At 53.0% G+C, this 12769-nt stretch overlaps 1 protein-coding gene across 3 annotated transcripts in view; it reads left to right on the forward strand.

Annotated features, from left to right (window-relative positions):
- ARID3A (AT-rich interaction domain 3A) overlaps positions 1 to 5324 on the forward strand; it is a 93650-nt gene extending 88326 nt beyond the window's left edge. For all 3 annotated transcript variants that reach the window (XM_050933902.1, XM_050933900.1, XM_050933901.1), the window contains exon 9: positions 796 to 5324. In XM_050933902.1, the coding sequence (XP_050789859.1) occupies positions 796 to 986 (191 nt within the window). In that variant the 3' untranslated portion in view covers positions 987 to 5324. The remainder of the gene's footprint in view (positions 1 to 795) is intronic.
- Positions 5325 to 12769: the final 7445 nt, after the last annotated feature.

Genomic DNA, 12769 nt, shown 5'->3' on the forward strand with positions numbered 1-12769 from the left:
TCCCCAGCCCCTTACTGGTCCAAACAAACAGCAAAACACAGATCTCCCTGGTGATCACGTTCATTGGTGCGAAGGGCCCCATCGTGCCGAGGGCTGTACAAGCCCAGAGCCGGCTGTCTGATCAGAGCCTAGGTGTTGGTCTGAAGGTTCCTATTCTGCATTCCCTTCCCAGCCTTTCCAGTGGTGGATTGGATTGCTCCATGCCGGACGCTGCTCTCCCTTTGCAGGCTTTTGGTCCTGGCGTTTGGGAGGTCCTGCTTCTCCGCGTCTCTCTGCCCTCAGACAATGTGCTTCCAAACTCAAAGGCGCTTGCAAGTTCTTTTCATGAATCAGCACTGCTATGGTAGTGCCTAGAGGCCAAGAGCCACACCCATTCTGTTGGGCGTAGCACAGGCCCTGGCGACAGCTGGTCCCTGCCCCGAAGAGCTTACGGTCTAGAGAGACACGGTTGCGAGGGGAAACAGAGGCACAGTAACTAGCTAGGAATAGAACTGTGGGCTCATAGGCCAGGGCCCTAAGCACTAAATCGCCCTCTCCAATGTAGCTGCTTCCTTAGCTGCTTATTGCAGAGTTTCTTGCCTGTTCCTCTGAAGCCGCTGGCCACTGACCAGGACGGATGCTGGGCCGGATGGATCGCTGCTTTGATCCGGGCTGATGGTTCCTATGGATCAGGGCCCCACTGTCCTAGCAGGGAGGACAGAGGAGGAAGGAATGTTCTCCCCACTTTGTGGCTTGGCTCCCCCTGGAATTAGAAGTAGCCCTGCCCCAAGCCTCTCCCTCTTGTCTCTCCCCCAGGTGTGTTGTTCGCACAGACCCCGGGCCCCTCGTCCTCCTCGCTCCCTTCCTCCGCCTACAGCAAAGGAAACAGCGGCAGCCGGAGCAGCAGCAGCAGCATTGTGGGGGGCAGCAGCGTCGTCTCCCAGGCTGCCCCGGCTGCTTCGTCCGCCCCTCCAACCTCTACCTCTAATAACTCTTCTTCGCCTTAGCCCCCTCTCCCCCAACGGCAGCGCCTCATCTCACCAAAAGACAAAAAAAATAAAAATAAACCCACGCGTGGAGCTTCTATCACAGCTGATGCCAAAAACCAAGCTTGCATCTGGCTTTCCCGGGGGGTGGGGGGAGGAAGCCCTGTCTCCCCCTCCTCCTGAGAGGACTGGAGCAAGTTTTGCAAGGAGAAAAGCTTTAATCCAGGGGGTTTCATTAAAAGCAGCCTGGGCTCTGAGCCAGTCCTTACCTGTTAGCTTTGGAGGTGATGCATCGTCCTCCCGGAACGCTTTACCTCACAGACACCCTACTTTGCACTGTGCGTTTGTTTTTTTTCAATGTTGCTGTTTGAAGTTGTGTTCTTTTGGATACCTCCAGACAGACACACAGTCGCACCGACGCCCGCGGGCTTGTGTTTTTAATGAAACCTCCCCACCTTTCGTTTCATTTCTTTTTTTTTTTTTAAACCGAAACCAAAATTTGCAAAAGCGGGAGGAATTTGAATCCTTTAAATCTTTTTAATTTTAAGAACTACACTCAGCATTTTATGAGGTGGTTATTTGGATCTCTCTCTCTCTCTCTCTCTTTTTATTTTTATTTTTTGTAAATAGCTTCTATTTTATTCTCCAAAAAAAAAATCAAACCTTAACTCTCAAAAACGATATATATTAGTGTTCGTTCAGGGAAGCAGGACTTGGAAACCTTGTAACCTCTTTTTCTTTTTTTCTTGTCGTCATCTGATGTTGATCTTTGGTCGAGTTCGAGCCACGCTACTTTCTTTCGAACGTTGGTGACGCCCGAGGTTCGGGAGAGAGCCAGGGTGACCCCACTGAACGAGCTCAGGTGTTTGTGTGCAGCGTGGAAGGGGGCAGGAGGGATTTAAACAAGCTCCATTTGGAGATCTTAGGGTTGAAGTTGCATCTTTGAGCTGCAGTTATTAGGAGACGGTTTTGTATAGCTGCCTCATTGGGGAAAGTCTGCGTTTCTAGGATCCATTTCCTTCAGGGATAGAGGTAGAAGGGTTAGGTGCCGCCTCTTCAGGCTCTCCGCTCCGCAGCTAGCTGTTGGACCTTGGTCCTCTAGGGGCTTGAGCTGACCTTGATCCAGAAAAGCACGTACGCGCCTCCTGGGCTTTGGGCATCGCCTCAGTGAAGCCGGAGGGGTTACTCACAGCTCCAAGTTTAGCAGGTGCATAACAGCGGTGCTTTGGCTCAGGGCCAGAGTGTGCAGCCAAGGGCAGGCGGCATAAAGCGGAGCTGTCTGCACAGCCAGCCTGCTTCGTTGGGGTCCTGCTTCAGCAAAGCACCTGGTCGCGGCCCACTGGCGGTAAGGGGACTTCCGCAAACGCTTCACAGTTTGGGTTTGAGAGCTGTGCGGAGGGGGCTGGGCGTGGCGCGGGGAAGGCAGTGCGTGTGGAGGTGTCGGTGCTCGACACCCGTAGCCTGCAGTAACGATACGCTTGCCCTGGCTGGCAGGAATTCTCCGGGCATAACCTGAGGGGCCGCAAAGGGTGCGATTCCGGCTTGTAGGCTTTGGAGGCAAAAAAACAAGTTTTGCATCACGAGACTGAATGGTAAAGCTCCCCAAACTCTACTTCCCATCCCCAGTCCAGAGCACCCTCCCTTTCCCTTTGCCTCTTTTATTCCCTATGATCTGGACCTACGTGTGAGGGAATTAGGTTCCCCACTCTCATTGACTTGCCCCTAATTCCATCTGGCTTCTTTGAAAATCCGAGGCTTAATCTGAATCTGTGGTACAACTGATGCTGCACCACTGAGGGTCCTGCTTGCAGCTGCCTGCAGTTACCTGCAATTTGGCGTCATCACAAGGGACCGGCTGGCCTGTTACACTTGGTCTGTTTTGTATTTTTCTCGTGTGTTTGTTTAATTTCTCGGTGGAGGAAATTAACGTCGATGAGTCCTCTGCTTCCCCACCCCACTCCCTCCCAGGGAACCCTGTTCCCAGGGGCTTACAGTACAATTCTCTCCCTGTAATTGGGTCCAGGGAGCATAATTTAATGAGCTCTGTGCTGTGTGCCGTGTTCCTGACGTGAGTGCAGGGGCGGGGTTATTCTGGAGGAGAAATTCCATTTTAGAGACAATCGAGGGCTTGCGGCAGAATTCATCTGTCCAGCTGGGAAGTCTCCTGCAAGGTGCTGAGTGCCGTTAATTCCCACCGAAGCAGCTGTGTGTTGAATGTGCCCAGCATGGCTCAGGATCGAGCCTTAAGCGTGTGTCCTGCTGTAGCCATATGTTTCCTCTGCCCTGTCCTGTGGCACCAGAGCATCCTTACCTGCATAATAGCCCTGGCCCATAAAGGTTCTGATTTTGATTCTCGGCTGCTGTCATTTACACCAGCACAGAGGGTGGGTGTGAAGCGAAAGTGCTTTTGCACTGGTGCAAACATCTGCGCAAAGGGCAAAGCAATGAAATGGAGACCCAAGGCCTCCCTGTTTGGCCTCTCTTGCAAACAACGGGGGTGGAGCACTCTGGATTTTTTTTAAACGACATCTTTTCCTGCTGATTTTTGTGCTTTTCCATTTGATAAACCGGCTCCCAACCTCCCCAGCCTGTTTTTCTAGTCACAAGCCGCTCTGACTGCCTCCAGCTCCCTGACCCTGCATTCTGCCAGCAGCTACCAGCCTGATAGCTCACTGCTCTGCTGGAAACCAGCACAGAGAATCTGATCTAAAGGCAATACTATAATGTAGAATCCAGACTGTACACGTGCCCTCTCTGCCCCCGTCCCCCCACCCCCGCCCGCCCTGCTGTTTTCGCCAGATTCTAGATACTTGTCACACCTCATCGTCTGCTCAGGGCTGAAACAGCAAACTGGTTCTTCGTAGGTTTCTTTTCTTTTCTTTTCTTTTCTTTTGGACAGGTGAAGAAAATAACCAGAAAAATCAGGTGTGCTAGATAAAAGTCAGGGAGATTCCTGCTTCACATCTTTCTGCACCATTTTCTCTCTGGGTCAGCCATAGCACAAGGGGGGCTCTTTCCTGATGTCTCCTACGGTGTTGCTGGCGTAAAGCAGATGCGAGGACTAGATATTTTCAGAAGGGCTCAGTGCTCTTTAGCGGCACTGAAACAAGTGGGCAGATTTTCAAAGGAATCCAGCAGGTTGGGTCGTGGGCGGTTTGTGAAAACTGACCCGAGGTGTCACCATAGAAGCTGAGCACTCATGCTGTTCTAGCCTCGGTGGCAGGCATTGAGCGTTTGAAAATATGGCCCCACACCCCAAGATTTTTACACCTCAGGCCTTTGGTGCTCCCTGTGCTGCTAGGCGGACGAGGGTGGGAGCACTGCCATGAAGCATATTGTTGCAGTGATATTTTTAGAATGTGCACTGGGATTTTTTTTTTTAATCTCCATAGTGAATGTTAAAGAGACACCATGGGCTTGCCGCATTTCTGTCTGAACAAGTTCCCTGGCGTTGCTGCAGCTAACCTGATGCTCCCTGAAGATTAGAGACAGGACAAAATCCCCCTGGGTTATTTTTATTTTGTTTCCCTCTGTGCATCTGACAGCGCTTTATGTATGGTCAGTTTCACTGTTTTTCCCCCTCTGCGAGGCCTGAGCCAAAGCCCACTTCAGTTTCCACTGACTTTGGTCAAGCCCCTAGCGCCTCAGTTTCCCTTCCTCAGAGTGGATCTTAAGGGGATTGTGAAAGCAGGGAAATCGGCGGAGGGACTGCAGAGCAGGTGCAAAACCCTCCTGCTGCCTCCAGGTCATTGAAATTGACAAGATCTCAAGCTGATTGGGTCCCTCCGTAAACGGTCCCTTAAAGCTCCCCTGAGTGGTTGCCCGAAACCAATGGTCACTGAACCCAGGTATTCATGCCAGCAGACACATCTCCCATCTAGCTGAGATCTAGCCAGGAACACCCTCTCATGGAAACAGCAGGATGGTCATGACCCCTAGGTTTTGTCATATACGATGATTCTTCCTCTGGGTGTGGGGCGGGGAATGTTGAAGCTGTAACTCATTCTCTGAGCCAGGACGATTTGTGCCAATATCATAATGGCAGTTGGGAGTGTGAGTTTTTCCCATTATAGCTATACTAGTACAGATCCTAGTGTGGCTACAGTAAAGCCAGTATAAAGGTGACTTGTACCAGTAGAGCTGTTTCCCTTCTCGTACAGCAAGAGCACCTTTCTACCTGTGTAACTGCGTCCCCACTAGTGGGGTTATGCTGCTTTAACTATACCTGTCTACCTGGGGAGGGAGGAGCCACGAAGCTGCTTAAACGTGATGCAGAAAGATACTGGATTTAATCCTGTTAAATGTTAAAAGCCTTCTCCCAAGGCTTAATCAGCGTTAATCAGCTTTGTCACGCAGAGGGAGAGGGCACCCTCTGGAGTGGAGTGGAGATGTGTCCTCTGCCCTGGCCTTAGACTTGAGAGTGGGCTCCTCTCTTTTCCCTGGGGAAATGTGACCACTACGGTGCATGTATCAGCTTCTCAGGGTACATACCTGGGATGCACAGGGTCCTGTTGAGCCCTGGTATAAGTAGGTGCAGCCTCTGTTGATTTCAGTGGACTTGGCATTTGCTTAGGCCACGGCTGACTTTGGTCTCCAGTGCCTGCCGTGGAAGAAAAGCAGCTGCTCCCGGGTGGTGGGAAAGCATCTTTGTGAGTGTTGTGACCTGTCTTCCGCTAAGTGGGATGCTGACACTACTGAGTCAGCCAGAGGGGAATGCTGGCTGTTCCCTGTTCCCAACTAAACAGGCCTGGATCTGCTCCATTATACCCCCGCATGCCCAGCCACGGGGCCTCATTGCTCAGCTGTGGACCCATTTTGCAATCCTTGGCACAGATGGTGCATCCTCCCTGCCTGTTGGTCGCACACATGCCAGTAACTCCTCAGTAAACAGCAGGGCCTGGCTTGGCTACTCCTTTATTTCCCTTATTGCCGAGATCCTGGAGGGAGGTTGTGCCTTTTGGGGAGGTGTCCAGGCTTCTCAGGTGGCTGAAGGCATCTTGGCCTCCCGGAGAATCTGGCTAGAAATGCGCTCCCTGTTCAGACATGTCACTCAAGTGCCCCTTTGACCTTAGAGGCCAGGGGACGTGTATCCTCATCAAGCCGCTCCCCTCTGTTCCGTCGTGTGTGCATCTTTTCTTTCTAACCAGGCAGCTGTTTTGTATTTTAAAAAAACTGTCACTGATCTCTAGGTTAATGAGGCTGCGGTAGCTCCTTCTGGAGCACCCGGGATCAAACCCACAGACGCCAACTCCCCCATTGACTCCGAGCGAGCCAGATTGATGTGCCTTTGCCCAACCTGCTGCCAAGTTGCCTGTAGATGCACTCAGTGGCAATTAGCATCTCACTCCTTGGCCCCTTCTCCCCCCATGGCGCTGCTGCCAGATTCCTGGCATGACAGTTCCTCCTTAGGCAGCACAGCAACGAATCAGACCTCCGGTGGTTTCTATACCAAGAGCCAGGTGGGATGATCTCCAGGGGGCGACCTTTTTAATGCCCTATAGGACAGCCCCTGCAGAGAATCCAAGCTAGCGTCCATCTCTCTCTGCCGCCGCTCAAGGGGGGAGAATATGGAACCAAGGGGATCTGGTGAGCGAGGACCAGCTGTAGCAGCAGGCCGCTGGCGATACCAGCTGCCATCATGGAGAAAGCAGGGTGTTTATAGAGGGAGGGCTCACTCGACTTCCTCAGCCAGCCGCTAGAATGCGCTGAAGTCAATGGCACAGCTCCCACTGACTTCAGGGGACTTTGGATGGAGCCTGGTGCCACTTGGGATTATAGATAGATAGATCTGTACTTTAACAGACTGTTTCTGAGTGCTCCCCTCTTGTCCTGTGCAGACGCACAGAAAGTTATGGCCCTTTGCCGCATTGCCGTTTTCCTTCCCTGCCTGCTAGCCCCCAACGCCTTCTGTTTCCTTTTGCTGCATCCTGGCTTTGGAAGCCTCCCTGGGCTGCTGCCCTCAGAGCTCCATTTTCATGGAGCTTGGGCAGCTTTGAAAGGGGAACAGCAAAGCTAAAGTGAAAAGTGGAGCTCAGCCCAGATATAGGAGCTGGCTGCTCCCCACTAGCCGGCACAGTAACACGGGGCTTCATCCCTCCTGCGGACACCTTCCAGCATTTCGTGGGTCTTGCCTCCGTCTGCCCTGAGTCACCAGAGCCCTTTGATATGCTTGGCCTAATCGGGCTGTGTGTGTTTGCTGGCATCCGATTTCACAGAGCAATGCAGCCTCGAGCAAACTAAGAGCCACCCCTGCAGCCTGACAAACGGGACCGATTTCTAGACTCCGTTCCATTCCCCTTCCCGCTGGGCGGTTCGCTCTTTACGCTCCTGCCGTGGCATTGACCCTGCACGCTGGGACCAGCAACCCTGCTAACCCGCAGCCTACGTTCAGTATGCAACTCAGGCGAGATCAAAGATCCCGAAACCCTCTCTCGATAGTTAGATAAAACGAAGGGTTTTCCCCTCTCCCACCTCCTCACTGCCAAAGCCTGTAGCTTGAGAAGTCTCCTGGGCACAGACCGTACATCTGACTTCGTCGCTGAGGGGATCTGTGGCTGTTCTCCGCCCATGTTGGGTGCAGGACCAGTGAGGGGGCATCTCTGTTCTCCAGACGCCCCAGCCAGTCAGGCCCTTGAGGCTTGGCTCTGTGCCTGGCCTGGAAACGTAACCTCTCTCAGAACGAATGCGTTGCTCGCCTTGTGTAAGGAGCCTTAGAAAGCGGGGTGGGTTGGGGGGGGGAGAAATTCTATATCAAATTCTATATCTCGTGTGTGTTTTGAGTGTATGTATAAAGCAAAACCAACCAACCTTTGGGGTAAAACGTGTTTCTTATGCAATCTGGGCTCTCAGAGCAAGAGCAGGATTGTAACTCAGGGGAAAAAGACCCGCTGTCTGGATCTGATTGTACTGGGTATTGGGGGGAGGGAGAAGGGGCAGGGCAGGATTTGCTTGCTGTGTCATTTATTTTAAGTTCCAGTTATTGGGGGGGGAAGGGGCTGGGGGTGTGTGTGTGTGATTTCTTAGCCCTGATTTTTTATCCAGGAGAAACTTGCCTTAAAGCTGCCCAGCACGACAGGTAGGTGACCTGGGTTTCTCCCCAGTGCTGGCTCCGTAGGAGAGGCAGCTTTGCTAGGGTAGCTTCCAGCTTGTCTCTGCCCTGCTCTTGCTGCAGGAGGCCGTGCGGCCGCAAGGTAAGCTGGACCCGACCACTACTGAGATACTTGACTTCAGAAAGGGCTGCATGCATCTTTGTGGGCCTGCTGCCTCGGGGCTGCGTGGGTGATCCCAAGGGGGACCCTCAAATTCCACCCCGGGGACAGCTAGTGTGTGGAAAGGGCTTGTCTCCCACACCACCTCGCCGGTGGGCACTGCTCTGCTTCTGAGCTGCCCCGGCTTCTACCGGCAGCTAACCCAGCAGCCCTGAGCCGGCTACACATCCGGGGAGGACAGGTGCAGGGGCTGGAGTTGCCTGCAGCCCAGACAAACCAAAGGGCACCTCTGCATGCCAAACACTGGACACAGCCCAAGAGTCATTCCCCACCCCCATCCCCTTAACTCTGGTTCGTGGCCCCCAAATCCCCACTAGCCCGGAGTTCTGCTGAGCCCACCTGCTGACTTCGGAAGGTCGGGCTAGGACGATGCCGTGGAGCGCTTGCCGCCAGGACTCGTACGTGCTGTTTTAGGGCCTGCCTGGCTACCTTCACAGAGAAATCCGGCGGGATGGCCCCCAGAGGACTCTTCGTCACTGGTTTTTGTGCTGGGGGTGGGGGGGTGTTTAGATTTTTAGTAGGTTTTGCATTTGTACAGTCCCCATTTTATTCCTCTCCTCACCCCCCCCACCCCCCCACTAATTTTTTGGTTGGGTTTTTTGATTTTTGGGGCGGGGGGCAGGGAGAGCATATTACATTCAGCTTTTTTTCCTTTTTGCGTATCAATTTTTAAAAAATTCAGTTTCTCTGGGGTTTGAAAGGCAAAAGGAATGAACACAGCTGCAGATGCAATTATACAGCATGCATATCTTAACTCAGGTAAAAAAAAACACAAAAAAAAAGAATTAAAAACCACATTCTACCTCTGATAACGGCGGGCCTCAGGCTGCCTGTCCTGGGAATCCCGCGGTGAAATATTTCAGTTTTGCAGAAATTCAGGTATTAAAACTTTGTGATTATTAAATAAAATAAAATAAAAACACTGAAAGTTTACATTTTATAATAACATTATTATACAGATTGTATTTAAACTTCAGAATATTTAAGACAATTGTAACCCTGTAAAGTTGATGAAATATTAAAAACAAAAACAAAAATCTGACTTTTAAAATCAGCATCTGATTTCTTTATTGCGTTGCCTTGTCTTTATCCACAGGGTCCCTCAGTATTCAGAGAAACCTCTTGTAAAAAGAAGCAGGGTTGCCACTGGGTTATTAGGTGTATTACGGTAGTGCCTAGGTGCCCAGCCCCTTTGTGCTGGGCCCTGTACATTGTTAGGTATATTACAGATGCCGTGTACAATGCGCTAGATAGGATACAAAGACAGAACAAAGCGCCAGTCCCTGCCTCCAAGAACTTCCAATCTCAGCATAAAGCCAGAGACAAGAGGTAGCTACAGACAGCTGAGTACAAAGAAACAGGGCTGGGCAGCGCTGCCTAGCAGGTGGATCCCTTTCCAACAGGTATACTAGAGCAAAAAGCGAAATCATGGGCTTGATTCAGAAATAGCTGGATAAGGCTCTGCAGGAGGGCTGCCTAGCTGACCGTAGGATGGGCCTTTCTGGTTGTAATGTCTATGAACTCTTGCAACGTTTAGGGACGGGGAGGGTCTCTTAAACCCCCAGCTTCTCTGTGAGAATTTCCACTTCCAGTTACAACTCCCCCGAAAGGCCTCTCCCTGCTGGCTGTGGAGAAGAGCGTGGAAGGGAGGCTCAGAAAGCCTGCCCATCCTGTTATTTTTTCTTCTCGTCTCATGGTTTTGCAAGTGGGGCTGGCGTGATTTTGGAACGCCTGGGGTTGAGAACACGGAAAAGGAGATGGGTGGTCAGCAAACTGCACTGAAGATCTGCAGGAGACTGCCCTGGGACAACCCCCGAGGCTCCACATTGGCTTGCCCCTTGGGTGGTCCCGAGGGTCTTGATCCGGGGAAGCACGAATACACGTGTATGCTTAAGACCCGATGGGACTTGGAACCTGTGCTGTAAGTTATATTGGCTTCTTCCCCCCTCCCTGCCTCCCTCTGCTTGGAAGAGGGCCCCTGACTCCTCCAGTGGTCTTTGCACCCACCAACCCGCTGCCTTCATGCTCAAATCCCTCCAGCCTCCTCCCCACCCACCCTCCCTGGCTGACTCCTAAGAAGCTGTGCTGCAGGAGTGGATCCCTGCAGCTGGCGGGGCTGAGAGGGGCTGGCATGGGCGGGATTCTCCTTTGGACTCTGCAGGCCAGTCCACTGCCATGGAAGCAAGAGCTAGTCCTGCCCCTCCTTGGCCGCAGATCCATAAAGTTTTAGGTTGCTCTGCTGGGACCATCCATTAATACCCAGCAATTTCCAGCCCCCCTGCTTTGCACAGCGAGAGGCTGGGTTGGGCTGAACCAAACTGGACCGATCTGCTGGGCTCTGTCACTCAAGCCTCTCTCCTTTCCCCCTTTATTTGGGCAGGGTAACATCCCTTCCCTGGGGTCCAGCCCCTGGCTTTTATAGCAGGCCCGGAGTGAGGCATGGAGCGCTCAGGGAGGGTGGGATAAGACACTACACTTGTTAGCTGGGGATCTCAAAAGGCTTCATGGGGGCTCCAGGGATTAGTGCTTCATTTTACACTGGCAGGGAAGGGACGGAGGCCTAGAGAGGTAAGGTGAGGTGACCTGAGCCCCACAGCAGGTCAGCAGTGGAATTTAACCCAGGAGTCCTGGATCCCAGTCCCCTCCTCTAGCCCCTGAACTGCAGTGCCAGAGCAGGGACTAGAACCCAGGAGTCCTGGCTCACCATTAATTGCTCTAATCACTGATCATGCTGCCTCCCTCACAGAGGAAGAGCTACATGGAAAGTTTCCCTAAAAGCTCCCTCCATGCCTTATCTTCACCCTTCTTTTCTCAGCCCCTGCCCTGGTCTCAGTCCAGCTGGTGTTCTGGCGGTCCCTGCTAATCGCTCCAATTTGGTGCTTGCCCTTTTTCTCTGCAAGGCCTCAGCTGGTGCTGGGGGGGAGGATTCCCTTAAGGAGGGGCCCAGTAGAATCAAATAGGGAGGAATCCTCTATAGAAATTGCCCTGAACCTGTAGAGAGTTGATCAGGGAGTAAAATCCTGGCAGCAGGGGTTGGAACCGTGGGCTAGCAGGGAGCTGGTTCTCGTTCAAAAGGCCCGAGGGGGGTGGGGGTGAGAGGGGTCGGCTCCCAAAGGGGGCTGTAGGGCAGGATGATCCAGCTGGCAGAGAGTCTTGAGCCGGGTGACCTGAGGCCACTCCGGCCCATCTGTGCTCAGTGTAGGATCCTATCGGCAGGCACGGCAGCTGTCCAGAAGCAGGGGAGGATTCCAGCCCCCCCCTCCAAGAAGCACGAATGCTGCACTTGGCCCCTTGCTGCCATCCCCAGAGCTATAGGGACAAGGTGGGGCTGAGGGCTGGAGCTCACCTTCCAGCACCCACATGCTGGGCTAATCCGGGGCAGCATCTGCCAAGCTCCAGAAGCAGCTTGGTTTATTCCTGTGGCAAGAGTTTAACCCACCCCCTGAGGTGCATTAGGCAGTGAGTCAGGGACAGAGCTGGGGATAGGACCCAGGAGTCCTGCTCCCCGGTGTCGTGCCAGGAGGCACCTGAGCCACCCGTGGAAGTTCAGTCCCCTGGTACTTTGCAGTCAGTTCCACCCAGCCTGGGTCAGCGAGTAAAGGAGGTGAGGGGGCTGAATGAATGACAGCACGGGAGAGAAAAGCATTTCATATTTTCCCCTCCCTGGCACTGGCACCGGCACGTCCTGCTGGGGGGAGCCAGCCGTACCTCAAATGGGAGCTCGGGCAGGGCCGGGGGCTTAGGCCACAGGGATTCCCTGGGACAGAGTTTTAATTTTGAACTGGTTGTGATTCCTCTTTTGTAGCAGTGCCAGCTATTTCCTGGGCTGTCTTTGAGACCCTGCATTCTTCTCAGAGGGGGCACCATGCACTAAGGCACAAGATCAGGAGCCAGGACTCCTGGGTTCTGTTCGCAGCTCTGCCACTGCCTTTGCTGTGTCTCCCTGGGCAAGTCACTTCACCTCCCACACGCTCCGTTTTTCCCGTCTAACAGATAGCGATACTGACCCGCCTTTGTACAAGGCTCTCGGAGCTCTGCAGCTCAATAGCTCCCATTCACAGCGAGCCCTCCTCTTCCTGAAGGATCCCTTAGCATGCAATATAGCCACACAGCACCATGAAACGCAGCCCCCCATCCCCCGAATGAAACACGCTCCCTGACCGCAAAGGGAGGGGAAACTTAAACCAAAGGCACCAGGACAAACCTTCCACCGAGCCCCGTCGGTTCTGCAATGGCCTCACGTTTAGAGTCTCAGCTGAAAGCCTTGCACGCTCTAAAGGTCCCAGCGTCGTGCACGACACTATCAGACCTCGACAGGTTCCATTTGCCTTAAGGCCCCGGCCAAAATTTCCACCTCCTGCCATTACCACTGTGCATTATGCTGTGAGCCACGTGGGCTCTGACCCTGCAGCCCACCCGTGGCTGCCTGCGTTTCTGTAGGTGTTGGATATATATATGGCAACGAACCCTCCACTCTGAGACCCATGCTACCTTCAGAGGACTTGTAAGCTGACGGTTTGTAAAGTATTTCAAAGA

Source organism: Gopherus flavomarginatus, chromosome 24 (assembly GCF_025201925.1).
Source record: "Gopherus flavomarginatus isolate rGopFla2 chromosome 24, rGopFla2.mat.asm, whole genome shotgun sequence".
Lineage (NCBI taxonomy): Eukaryota > Metazoa > Chordata > Testudines > Testudinidae > Gopherus > Gopherus flavomarginatus.